The following is a 16,339-nucleotide window of genomic DNA, read 5'->3' on the forward strand; positions in this document are numbered from 1 at the left end:
CTGCAGCTGGGTTGGGGAGACATGTCACCCCAATAGGGTAGCGGGGTCAAGGGCAGGAAAAGTCCTCTGGGAGAGCAGGCTGTTCAGGAGGGGAATCGGGAAAGGCTCCAGAGGGGACGCCTGTTCCAAGCTGGCCTTGAAGGACGGCTCCATCTTAGCCACGCAGAGGTGGAAGCAAGGGCATTCTTGGTGGAGCGAACGGAATAAGCCGAGGCAGGAGGCAGGGGACCCAGGGCATATCCTGGGGGAATGGCTGGTGTGCCTGGAGGCCAGGGCTGGGCAGGCTGCAAAGACAGGATGGGTGGGATCTCCTAGGCTAGCACAGCAGGGTCTGCGTAGAGCCATGAAAGCGGAAAGACGCGTCACGTCAGCACAAACCACAGTGATTTCTTACTCCGAGGCGTTTACTCAGATCCCCAGACTGCCAGTCAGGGAAAAAATATCTTCTCGGTGACCCCCAGGCCTCGGGAGACACGATTCCTGCCGCCTAGAAGGGAAGCCAGCAGCTGGCATTTCTGATCTTTGTGTCACTAAATATATCATTGGTGACAGCGGCTCGTGCCCCTGACGTTATGGGGCTACCAGACGAGGCTTCCACGGCCTGCCTCCCTGTCTCTGTGGCTCAGCCAGGACCTCCTTATACCAGCTCCCCTGGGGAATCTGAACCCAGGACCAGGTTTGATGTGCCCCAGGCAGTCAGCTCCAACACCTGCTAAGTGCCTCCCACGTGCTAGGCTCTGTGCTGGGGGCTCTGCCCCTGTGGGACTCTTCCCCATTTCACAGGAGGAAACGGCTCAGCCAGATGCCACCTGCCCGAGCCCATCTTGAGGCAGGGACACCAGAACCCTGGCCTGGCCATGGCCTGTGCTCTCGCCTCTACCCTGTCCCCTCCTCACGTTGCCCCTGCCCTTGGGATCTGGTCTCCTCCCACATACAGCCTTGTTCTGAACCATATTTTCTCTCTCACAAACTACCCTTCTGCCTCTGGTCTGAGTGGATTCTCCCAGCATCCCTGAGAAGCAGGTGATGCCCTCATGTATGCGTTGTAGATGAGCGTGCTAAGACCCAGAAGGACAAGGGCCATGCTCCAGGGGTGTGGGCTGGTCAGGGGCCAAGTTAGGAACGTCCACGGCAACACGAGGAGAAACACACTGCCCCGGGGCTGGCCCTTAGCAGATGACAGCCACATGCGCTTCCAAGAGCCCTGCCCTCGGCCCAGGGCGCTGGCTGCCTCCAGGTGACCCAGCGGGTGACTGTGTTCCTCTCAGCTGCTCAGAGAGCCCCTGAGGTTGAACATAAAACATTAAGTGCTAAGATGGTGGCCCTGGCGGGAGGCTTGGCCTGACATACGTTCAGTCCTGCCCTGGTGACAAGGCCCAAGGGAGTCCCACTTCCCCACTCTACCACCTGCACGGGCAGAGAAGGGCCCCGGGGAACCACCGAAGCCTCCCCCCACCGTTACGGCGACCATCTTCAGAGCCGTCAGGTCCCTGTTCTCAGAACCCCCCGGGCGGGTGAGGCCAGTGTCTGCAGAGCACCCTTTGCAGCCGAGGTGGCCGAGGCCTACGAGGTCACAGGGCTCAGGCCGGCGGAGCCAGGTTTGGACCCTGGCAGTCGGAGCCCCGCAGTCTGGCTCCAGTCTGGCCCGTCACCACCACACTAACCATGTCTCTCGGCGCACCCGGAGCAAGAGCTCTGCCACTGGAAAGTGCCGACAGGACCTTTGCCTGGAAGGGCCCCTCACCACTGGCTCCCTCCAGCCCCACGCCCCCTCAGAGAGCAGCTCACCCCAGCCTGGTGGCAGCCCTGTGCGGCCCCAGCGTCTCCCCCTGGGCACAGCTGGCCTTTAGGGAGAGGAGGACGGAGGCCCTGGATTGTGGTGAGGCAGGAGCCCTTCCCTGAGGCCCGGCTCCCTGGAGATCCAGACTGTGCAGCCCCTGTGGCCATGAGAGGGGAGGGGACGGCAGTGCAGGCGTGAGCGCGGCTGAGAGCTGGGAGGGTACACACAGGCGGTACCCACTGTCGGGGCCCAAGGGGGCTGTGGGGAGCTCTGCTCTTTCTGACCTCCCGCTGTTGCCTGGCTCTCCGAGCCCAGCCCAGGACACTGGCTTCCCTCTGTGCTCGAGCCCCAGGCACACGCCCGCTCAGGACTTTTGTATGTCCTGCTCGTCCTGCTCCCCAGATGTCACATGTCTCCTTCCCTCTCCGCCTGCAAGTCTTTGCTGAAATGTCACCTGCTCAGGGAGGCTTTCCCTGCCACATGAGTTAAGTTGCCACCTCCGGCACGTGCTGTGTTTTCCCTCCACTTTCTATCTCCAAAGCTGTCCTCACCATCTGACACAGGGTATAGTCCATGTATCCGTTTGTTTCTTTTTATTCTTCCTGCGTGAGAATGTAAGTTTCCTGAGGACAGGGATTTTTGACTGTTTCATTCTTTGCTCTACTGCCAGCTTCTAGAACAGTGCCAGCAACCTAGTAAGTAGGTGCTCAATAAATATTTGTGGAATGAATGAATGCGTGCTAACAGCAGCCCCTGACAGGGGAACTACATAGACTGTCTTTATGTGGATAGTAGGGGTATAGGGAGAGCAGTCCCTTCCTGCACGGTGGATGGGGAAGGAAGGAAGTGGTGGGCGGGCGCATCACAGGCAGTGGGCCAGGGGCTCACAGGCAGGAGCCAAAGTAGAGCAGGAATAGGGTTGCCAGGCTGGCAGGGGAAGGGTCTGGGTTGAGCCAGGGTGGAAGGGGCGTCCGAGGCCCTGCACAGGCTTGAGTGAGTTTCCTCTGGCTGCTGTGGCCCGGTCCGAAGCAGCATCAGAGCCTGGGCCCAGTGAGGCTGGCTCCTGAGGCCCCCTGAGCTCAGCTGTGTGGGGCTGCCCCAGCTACTATTAGCTTATCCGCACCCAGCCTGGCGTTGGCCTGGCGGGGCAGCCCAGCCTCAGAACGGCTACTGTCCAGTGGCGCCAGCAGGAGCCCCAGGCCTTAGCCCGCAGGCTCCTGGGGTCTGCCTGGCCCCCGCTGCCACTGCTCCCTGTGCCTGAGCATCCCCTGTAAAGAGGAGACATTTCAGCGCCCTGAGCTGTGATGCATGGCTCTTGTCCACCAGCCCCACCACACGGGCACACTTGTCAGCCTCTCAGGTCCCCGGGCTTGGCTCCCGATCAGAGCCTGATGTCAATGGCCCTCCCTCCTCCTCCCCCCGCAGGTGGAAGTTCCATCATCCATCTCTCTCATTCCCCTGACACCTGGTGAGGGAGGCCGAGTGGCCCAAGACAACAGATGGGGTGACTGAGCCCTCTGAAGAGGGCTATGACCCGCCCATGACACACAGCAGACTCGTGGCAGGACCAAGAGAGAATCAGGCCTGCCTTCCAGGATGACCACTGAAATCTGGTCCCTGGGACACAGATTCTGGAAGAAGTGGCCCCCGGGGCCAAGTAGGTGAGGGGATCCCTAGAGAGGTATTTGAAGGGAGAGTCAGTTGCTGAAAAAAGGAAGCAGGTGGTGAACAGGTGAGGGCTTGGCTCTTCTAAAGCCAAGCGCTGTTAAAAAGACAATAATGGAACCCATGATAATTAAGCACTTATGGTTCGGGTTCTGGCTAAGTGCTTAACACATTCAATCCTCCCAACTTCCCTGTGAGTCGGGTGCTATTAATATCCCTCTCTTGAGGCACAGACAGGTTAGGGAACTTGTCCAAGGTCACACAGCTGGGAAGTGGAAGTGGGGCCGGGATTCCAATGCAGGCCTCCTGGCTCGAGAGGCCATACGTACTCTTAGGAGATAATGGGGCTCCAGGGCACGTTGCCAACATCAGGTAGCCAGGAAGTGGGGACCGGCCCTGAAGCTCATGCACTTTCTACTGAGCACATGACTGAGGCTTTAAGCAGGGGGATTTGGGACAAAAAGCATCCTAGGCCTTCGAGGGGAAGAGTCTGTATTGAAAACCACTAACTAATGCCTAGAACTTCCCACAAACACAGCTGACAGAGGAAAGGGAACAATGATAGGGGAAAGGGGAGGGAAGGAGGTGGACGGAGAAGGAGTTGGGGAGGGAGAGGGAGAGGGAGGAAAAGAACCTGGCTGGCCTTCAGGAGAAACAGAGTCCCAAGGGAAGTCAGACGTGGGCATTAGGTTGGACCAAGTGTACCTGGGAACTCGGTGTCCCTGCAACGTCACCATCCTAAGAGCTGTGCGTCCTGGTTTTCGGAAATAGTTTCTCAGCCTCTGAGCTCTGGTTGTGGGTAGTGGTTGGGTCGATGCAGAGTGAAGCAGGAGTTTGGAGAGGTGGAAGGGCCAGGACGTGAAGAGCCTCATCTGGCCCTGGGCGGTGACAGCAGCAAGTGGGACACTGCCCTGACTGCGGTTTGCCCCCCACGTCCTGATGAGAGCACTACAGCTCTCCTATCACTGCCTCAGCCTCTGCCTCTCCATCACTGCTCCAGGCTTGGGGGGATGGAGGAATTGTGTTCCCAGGTGAGGCAAAGAAGCGTAGGACAGCCAGGAACAGGCTCAAAGGCGTCATGCCGATGTCTGACCTAGGCCTTGAACTCTGGCCTCCTTATCCATTCTCTCAGTGATTACGTACTTAGCATCCGCTATGTGCCAGGCCCTGTTCTAGGTGCCAAGCACAGAACAACGGGTAAAAGAGACAAAAGTCCCTGCCCTCTTGGAGCTTATATTCTAGTGAGGGAAAGAGACAATAAACAAGGTAAGTGAGTAGAATATGGTTCGATGGTGTTAAACGCCAAGGAGAAAACGGGAAAGCACAAAATGCGGGAAGGGAATGCAAGGGTGCAGTCCGAGAGGAAGACATCAGAGTCCAGGCCTGAAGGAGGCGAGGGAGAAAATAGTGAGGGGAAAGGCTCCAGGTGGAAAGCAGGGCAAGAGGACAGGTCCTGAGGCAGAAGCAGAAGCACAGTGCCGGCGGAAAACCAAGGAGGCCAGACGAGCTGAGCAGGAGAGCGGCAGGAGAGCAGAGGGGGAGGTGGGGTGCGGGCAGCTCGTGCGGAGCCTTATAACCCTCGCAGGGACCGGGGCTTCTCCCCCCCGTGAGACCAGAAGTCAGAACGAGCAGAGCCCAGCGGTGGCCAGATCTGACGAGTGTTTTACCAGGAGGGCCCTGGCTACCCTGTGCAGAAGGCGTGGGCAAGGGCAGAAGCAGGGGGGACGGTTCACAGTGATCCAGGGGAGAGAAGATGGCGGCTTCAGCCAGGAAGGTAGCAGTGGAGGTGATGTGGGTCCGGGAGACGACAGGATTTGCTGATGCGTGAGAAAAAGAGCGGAATCAAGGATGGTGTCGAGGTTTTTGGTCTGAGCACCCAGATGGATGCGGCTGTCTTTTACTGAGCTGGGGCATCACCCCCCCAGGCACATCGCCCTGATGTCAACGTCTTGGGCGTGAGGAAAGATCAATGTCTTGACCCGTGAAGCTCTGTCAGCCCGCACGCGCCCATCCAGGCCTGTGTCCTGATACTTCCCCTCCACTGGGAACCGTTTCCTGCCTCAGCACTTCTCAGAATCTGATGTGCGTATGATTCACCTGGGGATCTTGTTAAAATGCAGATTCTGAATCAGTAGATCTGGGGGTGGGGGCCCGGGGCCTGAAACTCTTCATTTCTAACAAGTGCCCAGGTGACGGGGATGCTGTTGGTCAGAGGACCACACTGAGTAGCAAGAGCCCCCACGTCCCAGACCCCACGGCAGGTCCTCCCCCTCTGAGTATCAGCTTCTCCGGGGAGTGGAGTAAGCATCCTGACCACCTCCTCCCAGATCTAAGAGTCAAATTCTCCAGGGACAGAGCCCAGGAGCCTGACCTTTTGAAGCATCCGAGGTAAACTGAGAGTCACGCATGGGTGGGAGTCCTCCAGCAAACACCCCTGCAGCCCCCATAGCAACTATTACAAACACCCCTACCCCAGCCCCGGCCCATCCAGCACAGCAACAGCTCACTGCCCCCCTCTCTGCAGCGCCCCTACACCAGTGGAGCTGGACCCCGCACTCTGCTCCAGCCCCTACTGCCTGGCATAGCCTCTCGTCTCTGAGTGCACCTTTCTGCAGCTCCTGGAGGGCAGCCAGCCAAGAGAAGGGCCTGGAGAAGAGGGTGGCAGGTGCCACCCCTGGGCCTGAGCAAGCACACTGGAAAGAGGTGGTACCCCCGGGGCTGTGCCACGAGAGGGCTGGATGAGTCTACATGCCTGGTGGCTCACAGGGGCCCCGCGTCCGTGGCGACCCCTGGCAGGACGGGCTTACTATGCCTTAAATGAAGGAATGAGAGCAGGCCTGAACGAATGTCGGAGGAAGCTTCTGAGACCCCCATCCCTGGGCTCCTGCCCTCTTGGTACCGGGAGAGCTCGCATGTGCCCTGGAGAGGATGTGGAAGGAGAAATAGGGAAGGCCTAACCTGGCTCCCACAGCGCCTCCGGGAAGCTGCAGCCTGGAATTCTTAAACTCCTGGAGTGTCAGACTGGAGAAGGGACTTGGTGGTCAGTTAGAAGGTCCTCTGTCTTTCACAGGGAGAGAAACTGCAGCCTGAAGGGGCGATGGAACTTGCCTACGGAAGCCTGGTTGGCTTAATGGCCTGGGTACAGATCTTGCTCTGGTGTAGTTGCCTGATACCTACGACTGGGGTCTTGTCTGTGGCCTCATCTCTCCATGTCCCTGGGTGGGTGCTAAGCCTGAGGGCCCCCAGAGCTGACCCACTGACCTCCAGCTGGAATCATGCAAGCCTGGGGACTTCCTGTCCAACCCAGACCCCTCACTCCCAGAGGAGGTCAGTGAGGGCAGGAGCAGCCAGGCTAAGCCTTAGGGACCTCGGGGGATGGGCTTCCATGTTCAGCAAAAACTAGAAAGGACACTGAGAGAGGGAATGGATGAGCCAAAAGCTAGAGGCTGGAATGAGGGCTGAAGATGAGGAGGCCAGCGGGGAGCCTGGCAGAAGGGAGCAGCGGGACGCACGGCCGGCTTCCAGAGCAGAAGGCCTTGAATGCCGAGCTGAGGAGCCAGCATGTTCACCATACGTCACCTCTTGCCTGTTAACTTCTGAGCCTCCCAAGCCCCCTGCTGTTTGCCTGCACGGCTGGTGGGGGCAGTAGAGGCCCCTTCCGAAAACCCTCTTCTTGGGAGCTCCCAGAGCACCCTCTTACCCCACCAGGCTGGACCCTCACCTGCCATGGTTCAGGGGCTAGAACTCTCTGAGCAGGATTCCCAGACAGGTTTTTGGGAAAGAGTGTTTGGTGAGGGAGGACGGGACCCAGAAGGAAAGCCGAGTCTGAGCCACAGTAAGCCACACACCCCAGCATCCCTGCAACAGTGACAGGAGGCAGTACTGACCAGTGGTTATGGACAGAGCTCCGGGGTCAGGCAGACCCACAGTTGAATGCCGCTCCACCACTCGTGAGCTAAGTGACCTTGGAAACGTTACTTAACCTCTCTGAGCCGCAGCAGCCTCATCTGTGGCATTGGTGTGATAATAATGGTACAGTTCCATGGGCGTTTGTATGAGAATTAAATGAGAACATGTACGTCAAACCCTTAAGGCTGTCTGACACGTAGTAAGTGCTTCAGTAAACAGCGGCCATTAGTACTGTGACTCAAGAAAGGAAGGGGCTTCTGGAAAATCCTGCTTGGGGGATGATAACAGGATTTGGACCAAGTCTGGGTTGAATGGCTGAGGGAGGTCTTGACCAGCTGTACTGGGCCCTGGGAGGGGAGTGGGGAAGGGAGGTGGGAGGGCAGGTAACTGCAGATTCTCCCTCACTCAAGGGAGGAAATCAGAGGTGTAAGTAAGGAGAACAGTGTGCCCAGGTAGGATTTGATATTCTTTTAAAACTGAGAGCCCAGAGAAATGCAAACGGCCAGGTCCTGGGCCAAGAGGCTTGGGGTGCGAGTTCAAGCCTCGCTGATGGGCTGTGTGGTCTTAGGCAAGTGTCTTCCCCGCTCTGAGCCTCTTCCTCCTCCACCGGATGAGGGCAGTGGCTAGAGGTGGCCTGGGAGTACCCAACAGTCCCGTGCATGTGAAACGTGGTCCCTCCCACACAAGTGGTTCCCCCGAATGAGGATCAGGCATCTAACTGTCCCTGGAGCCTCTCAGGCCCCCCTTTCCCTGGAGCCTGCACCCAGGGATGGGACGCTCAGGCCAGGGGTGTGGCCAGGCTGGCCCGGGGGCTGATGGGAGACAGCGGCTTGACCTTTTGGTCCAGAGCAAATACACTGGTCATGAGACTGCTCAGAATAGCCATATAACTATATTCAGCCGCCCTGGGAGGCCCCGAGATCCCTGCTCCAAGCAGTGGGCCCTGGAAAGAGCCCCCACCAGCCCCCCTCCCCCACCTCTGAGGAAACACGCCTCCCTCTCTGGGAGGCTCAAGCCAATCTCCCCCAAAGCTCTGGCAGATGTCAGAACGCCCAGAGTTAGGGAGCACAGATTCCTGCCCCCAGAGAACCAGGCTCCAGACACTCCCTGAGGTGTCATAAGGTGGATGGGGTTCCCAGCCACGGAGCCAGGAGTTAGAGACGTGGGTTTCTGAACCAGTCCCCAAGCAACGTGTTCACACGTGACCTTGGATAAAGCACTCCTCATCCAGTTGAGGTGGATGGGCCTCAACCTCCTCATGTGTCATAATAATACCTCCTATTATACTGAGTATGTAAGAAGCTTAGACTCCGGAGTGGGAGAGAAACTGGAATCAAGCAAGGCTGCTAAGGAACATTTTATTACAAACTAGATCACTTCTCTGGAGGGAAGGACTCTGGTTCTGGACCCAGCCTGTGGGGTCCAGGAAGGCATTGCCAGGGAACTGATGTTTGAGGTGGGATGTCAAGGATAAAGAGGGGCAAACCAGGAGGAAAGAGTGCTCCAGAGGGCACAGCCTATGCAAAGGCCCTGAGGCAGGGAGACCCGGCATGTGCAAGAAACTGAAATGAGGCCAGGATGACTGGAGCTCAGTGAGTGATGGAGAGAGCCAGGCCAGAGGAGCCTAGAGAGGCAGGCAGGGCCTGAGGGCTACATTATGGGCCGGGGAAGCACCAAAGGGTTTTAAGCAGGCAAGGAGGTGAGCTGACAGATCTGTGAATTGAAGAGCCCTCTGTGGTTGCCAAGTGGAGGATGAAATGGAAGGGCCAGGGGCTGGAGCTGGGAGAGCAGTCAGGAAGCTGCAGGAGAGGTGGGCCTGAGGGACACAGTGGTGGCTGGAACCAGGACAGTGGACATGGAGACAGAGGGCAAAGGATGGAGTCTAGAGAGATTCATGAAGTAAAAGGATAATCCAACCAAAAGGAGTAATAACAGCAGCCAACGTTTATTGACCTCTTACTGCATGCCAGGCCCTGCGGCTTGGGGCGCTGCGCCAAGATGCAGATAACTCAGTTACTCTTGCCATCAACCCTCCGGAACACGTTCTATCATTATGCCCATTTTAGAGGCGGAGAGGCTGAAAGATTCTGACTAGAAGACACTTGGTTTGTGATTTTCATTACTGGGAGGGGAGCTGGTGGGGGGCTGGAGTACCATTCAAAGACACGAGGACACCTGTGAAAGCATCGTGGGAAGGAGAAAAACACTGAATGGGGGACACACTGTGGTGGGGAGCACTTGGGGTGGCAGGAAGGGAACACACCCAGCCCTTCTCCACTGCTCATGGGTCTCCTTCACGTGTTACCATGACTCAAAGTGGGGCCCTGACCTGGGGGAGTGGGCTCTGAGGTGGGGGGCAAGATGCTTAGGAAGTTCCTGATAGCTTCTCTGTCCCCATTCCCTCTGTACGCCAAGCCGGGCCAAGAGCCCAGTGTCAGACGGGACCCAAGGGACACCCAGAAGTCTCTGGCTGGGCTCTGCATCCCAGCTTCCGGGTGAGATTCCTTCCCAGGGGTTTGAGGAGGGAGAGGTCTACATCAGGTCCCAAAAAGGTGAGGACAAGGCAGAGAGACGGAGACCTGGCATCAGAGGAGAGCTGAGCAATGGGGTAGTGGAGGAGGGGCTTCCCAAGCGTGCGGCCATTGCCTCTTCTTTGTCATTAGAAAGTCAAGGGACTTTGGGGGACAGATATCAACACACACACACACACACACACACACACAAGATACTCTCTGGCCTGCAGCGCAGGGACTGCCATTGGTGGTGTGTGACCTGACACAACAATGTTCCTGATGACAACATGAAAATCATAGATAAAAGCCGAGAGCCTCAGACCCATGCTGGTCCCCGGGGAAGACAGGAGGGCAGGTTTCAAGCCAGGGCTGCCCCAGCACAGCCCTGCCTGCTCCCATATCTCCACAGCTTTGCGTGCTAGCACTGCCGTTCCCTGCCATCGCCTGGCTAATTCCTACTTGCCCCTCAAAGCTGGTCCCAGTGTTACCTCCCCTGGGGGTAGTTCTCCCTCGCATAGTCCCAGGAAGCCCCTTGAAGCCCTTACCGTAAAGCGTCATCATCATCCTTTGCTTCTGCGTCTGGGACAGCACCCCTCACCCCAGAAGACAAGCTGGGCTATCCTGTCCCGGCTCACCTCCTCACCCCTTACCCCCTTGGGCTGGGGGCCCAGGAAACCCGAGGAGAGAGGGGCCAGGGAACCCGCGGCTTCAGCTAGTACAGTCACTCCCGAAGCGCTCAGATGGGACCTTCCACCCCAGCCAAGTAGCCCCTATCTCCCAGGGCCACCGCTAAGGCCTGCAGAGGGGTGGCCTCACTGCCTGGCCTGTGCACCAACAACTGACCTGAGCTAGAGCAGTATTTCCACTGAGGATGGGGAATGGGGTGCAAAACCGCTCACTAAGGCAGCTCAGGAGTCCCAGGAGATGGAGGCAGCAGGCAGGAGGCTGGTCTGGAGTTTCGTCTTCCTCAAGGCACACACACCCAGGCGATGCAGGGCCTTCTCACATATGAGCACACACAGCCACACTGACACCAGGTTCTCACACACAGCTTCCGTCTCACACACCCCTCACTACACACGGTCTCTGTCACACATTGGGCCCTCACCCCACACAGCCTCACACACAGATGGGCTCGTGCACACAGCCTCACATGCAAGGCCTCACAGTGTCACGCCTGCCACACACAGAAATACACTCACCTCAAGTCTCTTACACACCCCAAGAATCTCCCTCTCTCCCTCTCACACAAACACACACACAGCATCTCTCTTACACATACAGTCTCTCTCTCTCATATACGCACTCTCTCCCACGCAGTCTCATTCTCACACACGAAGTCCATCTCTCAAAACACACAGAATCTGTCTCCCTCACATTCACACAGAATTTCTCTGATACAGAGACTCACAGAATCTCTCTCACATAGTCTCAACACACACACACAAACACACACACACACTCGCAGAGTCTCACTCATATGGTCTTTCTCACACGCATGAAGAACCTCTCACACCCACACAGACTCTCTCTTACACAGATTCTCACACATACAGCTTTTCTTTCATGCACATCTACAGTGTCACACACAGGATTCTGGTCTCGAATCCAGAATAAACATGAAAATCCCCACCCACAGATCTGAGGCGGCTTGGGGCCCGCGTGGGGAGGGGTAAACAAAGGTGACAGCAGTGGCGGAGCAGCGATGGAGGGGGCAGGGCGGGCGGGCAGCCGGCTGGGCTCTGCGCAGATGCGCTGCAGAGAGGCAGCGCAATGCAGCTAGGCCAGCCGGGCGTGCAGCGGGAAGCCTGGGTTCTAATCCAGGCTCTGCCCTCAGTTCCTGCGTGCCCTTGGGCAGGCCCCGGTGTCCTCATCTGTCACCCAAGGGAGCTAGAACAGCCCTGTGTGCCTACGGGGGAAGGAAGGTGGCACAGATAGGCTGTGGGACGACACTTTCCAACCCACCTCCACCCCCCAACCTACTGCCCAGCTTCTCCCTCAGAATCTGCTCTTCAGTGGACACTGGAGAGAGCCAGGACTTTTCCGTAAGGTTTTGTACACCAACAAGGCCCCATTTATCCAACCCATTTATCTGCATGGGGTGACGGCCACCCCAAAGCAGAGGAACGGCCAGTGGGAGGAGATGGACAGGGCAGAGGGCTGGAACGTGCCCCACGTGACCCCTGCCTATCCTGAAGCTCAGGGGCACAGGCCAGAGCCCTAAAGCTGAGCCCAAGGAGAGGGGTGGGGGGACCCAGCCTCTTGCTGGGGAGCCCGAAAGCTGAGAGGACCCTATGGAAGTTGGGCCTACTCTGCTTCTGGGACCAAAGGGGTGGTGGTCACGGTGAGATGCTGTCCGAGGTCAAATGCAGGCTGAATGGGCAGCTGCTCTAACCCAGGCCTCTGCCCCGCATGCCCCCCCGCCCCACATGTGCCAGTTCAACCTCCCAGTCCCCTTCCTCCTTCCCCTCCCCACAGCTCAGCCATAGCCTCCAGTTACATAATCCCCTGGTTCTGGTGGCCTCTGTCAGGAGAGGGGAGGGGAGGGGAGACCCCCGAGCGTCTCAGTCCACTCTGGAGATGGCAGGGAGCTGGGGGCCAGCTCGGTGGAGGATGGGGTCCCAGGAGATTTGGGTTCCAATCCTGCTTGGCCTCTAACTCCCCAGGTGACCTTGGGCAGGGTCCTCAAAACAGGGGGGTTAACTCTCTCCCTATTATGTGCTCCCCCAAACACACACACATGCACATCTGAGCTAAGGTTTAATATATAAGACCTGCTGCCCCCTCCCTCAGATGCTAAAACATTGAGTGTTTTATCTCAGTAACACATCCACCAGGCCTGTGCCTACACACAGCCTTTCTCTGCCATGGACACTTCAGTGCCCACCCTCCAGTCCCCTTTGCCCACTGGAGTCAGCTGGGCAGACACTCCTGCCCCCTCCCCTGCCCGAACCTCCATCCCTGGGCTCCAGGGGGCAGGAGGCATGGGATGTGGAGCAGTGGAGGAGAGTGGGGCAGCAGAGGCAGTGTTTGGACTGGTAGGGGGTTGGTGGGTAGCTCACACATGGGGGAGAGGCTCTGCTTTAAATCCCAACTCTGACCCCTCCCCTCATGCCACAGCCTTGGTTCAGGCCTCTGAGAACAGAGCCCAGCAAAAGCAAGACGTGTCTTCCAGCGTAGATGGCTTCCAGCGTAGATGGCTGGTGTCTCCCTTTGGGGCTCAATTAAAGCAGCAAGGACGCTTAGAATTTACCAGACCCCCTCTCCCATTTTATAGTTGAGGAAAGTGGTCAGAGAGGCCATCTGAGGGGCCAAGGTCGGCAGCAGGGTGCCCTTTCTCCCTGGCAACAAGCTGCTGTCACTAAAGGGGAGTGGCTGATGAAGACACACCCACCTCTCACAAAACTTGTCCTCGCAGATCCCCCCGTAGACCCCTTCTCTGCCCCGGCAGGTCCGAGAGGAAGCATAGGCAGAAGCCCAGTGGCCCCCTCAAGCACCCTCTCCTTTTGACAAGGCAGAAGGACAGGCTCTGTTCCCAGGAGCAGGTCTCAGAGGGATCACAGCCCCCTCCCCAACTAGCTACCAATTAATTATCCATAAACGTTCCCCCTCGGCCATCTCCCCATGGCCTGAAGCTGCTCCCTGGGGAGGGGTGGTCTCTCTCAGGCAGCAGACCAGGTCTCAAGCCCTCTTCTGTGGGCCCTGGCTGGGTCCAGGTGGCCCTTAGCTGGGAGAGAAGAAGGGCTGTAGCTTCCCTCCCCACACCAACATCTAAAGGACAGTTCACACTTTCACCCTGTACACCTGCAGAGACGCAAATATGCACACACAGGCACTCCTGCACACTCAAACATACACACATGCTCACTCATTCCCACTACATACCCACCCAAATATACACCACCACACTTACATAAATATACACACACAATCTACTCATACACACAAACACACCCATTCATACTCACCCATACACATTAAATTTGTAATACAGACACAGACTTTACATATGTACAAAGCTAGTCACCCTTCAGGAGAGTCACTCTGTCGCTTACACGCACGCACAAACACCCCCCTTTCACTTCTGACTCCCTAGGCACCAGTTTTCGAATCCACCCCTGCCCTCGGGAGGCAGAGGACCTTGACTTCCCCGCCCCGCTCTTCAGATGGGTAAGTTGTCACTTACCCGCGCGTAGCGGGATGAGTAGGGGTCCTCGAAGAGCGCCCAGATGCGCGGCTGCCAGCGGCGCCAGAAGCCGCCGGGCCGGCCGTCCGGGGAGTCGCTGAGTGCCAGGCGCTTGGTCATCTCCAACTCGTCCTCGCCGTCGCCTGAGTCGCCGGGGCCGTCGGCGTCCCCGTCGTCGGCGCTGTTGTCCAGGGGCGCGCCGCCGAAGCTGTCCAGCGCCTCCTCGGCGTCGCGGTGCTGGCGGTACGTCATCCAGCAGCAGGGCTCCACGTCGGTCTCGTCGATGCCCCAGAAGGCCAGCTCCTCCTCGTAGAGTGGCCCGCACACGTCGGCAGGGCAGTGCAGTTTGCCAGTGCGGTAGTAGTTCAGGATGTGCGCGAAGACGCCCGGGTGGCGGTCGAAAAAGAACTCGTCGGCGCGCGGGTCATAATCGAAGTGGCTGTGGGCGTCGGGCTCTGCCAGCCAGGCGAGCCGCGTGCCGGGCAGCGTGCGCAGCGTCGAGCGGTACGTCTGGTGGCGCGTGCCGCCCACGTTGATCACGATGCGCTCGCTTTCGTCCCCTTGGCCCATCGCGGCGCCTCCTTAGGCATGGCGCGGCCCAGCGACACCCATGGGAGCGGCCGCCAGGGGGAGTTGGCGCCGGGGAGGGGGGCGCGCGACCTCCTCCCCCCTCCCCCCAGCCGTCGGGGGAACAGAGGACCTCGGCTCTGGCTACCCCCAGAGCGACTCAAGCCCCTCAGGGCGCTTTCTGTCGGGTGCTGGTCCAAGGGCGTGTGCGCGGGATCCCCAGGGTCTCTAGGCGCCAGATGTGGGAGGGAGCTGGTCCGGCTGCGGAGGAGGCAGAGGAGGAAAGAAGGGAGGGAGAGAGGGAGGAGGAAGGGAGGAAGGGGGCGGCGGCGCTCAGCGGCGAGCCCCAGGAGGAGGGAAAAGAGGGTGGGGGGGCCGGGCTCCCGTCCCCATCTCAGCGGGAAAATGGAGAAATCGACACAAAGCTTTTGGGGGGAAGGTCAGCTGCTTCCAGGGCCGGTCAAAGACCAGCCCCTGGAAGGGGGAGGGGAGGGGAGGAGAAGGAATCTGGAAATTCGCGCTTGCTGTGAGGTGGTCGCCGCAGCGCGCTCTCGGCGTGGGGGAGATGGATGCCCGCTGCCTTCCTCCCTGCGTGGACCGGCTGCGCAGGGCGGACTCCGGCCCCCTCCCTCTCCTTGCCTGGCTGCCTGCTCCCCGCCGGCGGCGGGCGCGCCCGCCCGCCCGCCCTCCTCGCTCCTTCTCCCCGCCTCTCGGAGGAGATGGCGGGCCCCCTGGGCAGGGGCACCAGGGTTGCTGCTCCGTGCTCCTGCTGCGGAGCGCTGCGCTTGGTGCGCTCCGGCTGGACCTGGGGCTCTCCGCTGGGCTGCGCTCCGACTCGACTCCGGCGGCGGTGCTGAAGGGACAGCTCCGGGACTGTTGCGGAGCTCCGCGGAGCCGGGAAAGGGTTCTCCGGGCTGGGCTCCGTCTGCGGGGCCGGCGGGCACTGACTCCGGTGCCTCTGCGCCCTGCTTGTGGCAGGCTGTTGGCTGTGCCGGCCGAGGCGAGGGGGCCGCGGCGGTCGGACCGGGGAGGCGGGGGTGGCGGGTCCGGGCGCGGCGAGGCAAGGCTGGTGAGGCCGGGGAGGCGAGGCGCGGAGCGGCCGCCGCCGCCGCGACGCCGCTGCTGCCGGGGCTGCTGCTCGGCTAGCTGGCTCGCTTGCTCGCTCGCGCGGTCCGCGTCCAGCCCGCCGCTCTCCGGACACTGGCACACGGCGCGCGCAGCCGCACTCGCCCCCGGAGGGAGGTGCCGCGCTGGGTCCTAAAAAGCCCTGATTCCGCGCCCCCCTCCCAGCCCCGCGCGGAGCCCGGCCTCCCTCAACCCCGGCGCTGGGGGCGCCAGCCCGGCACCGATCCTGCGCCTCCGGGGGACCCGCCGACGCTCCGCCCCCGGGGAGTGCCACTCAGTGGGCGGGGGCTCCGGGAGACGTCTCAACCCGCGCCCCAGGGTCAGACCGAGGTGAGAAGGGCGTCGGTACCCGCCCCTGTCTTTCCAAACTAGGGACTGTCTGATTCCCTAGTGAAACAAGACGGCCCTGACCGCTATCAGAGAAACCTCGACCCGCACCAGTATTGACCGCTCCAAGCAGCTGTTCAATACCGACCCTTGCAGGCAACCTGGAGCCCCCATGACCCTTCCATAGGTACCCTCTTGCATGGATTCCAAAATAACACACCCCGCGCTCCCCTATACACAGCACACACCTGTACTAGGTTGTGTTGT

The 16,339-nt window shown here is 59.4% G+C and overlaps 1 protein-coding gene across 1 annotated transcript in view; it reads right to left on the reverse strand.

Annotated features, from left to right (window-relative positions):
• Positions 1–15,803, reverse strand: part of KCNC1 (potassium voltage-gated channel subfamily C member 1) — a 44,708-nt gene extending 28,905 nt beyond the window's left edge. Inside the window, exon 1 of the mRNA XM_004285534.4 lies at positions 14,054–15,803. Coding sequence (XP_004285582.1) covers positions 14,054–14,623 — 570 coding nt within the window. The 5' untranslated portion in view covers positions 14,624–15,803. The remainder of the gene's footprint in view (positions 1–14,053) is intronic.
• Positions 15,804–16,339: the final 536 nt, after the last annotated feature.

The sequence above is a fragment of the Orcinus orca genome, chromosome 8, assembly GCF_937001465.1.
Source record: "Orcinus orca chromosome 8, mOrcOrc1.1, whole genome shotgun sequence".
Classification (NCBI taxonomy): Eukaryota; Metazoa; Chordata; class Mammalia; order Artiodactyla; family Delphinidae; genus Orcinus; species Orcinus orca.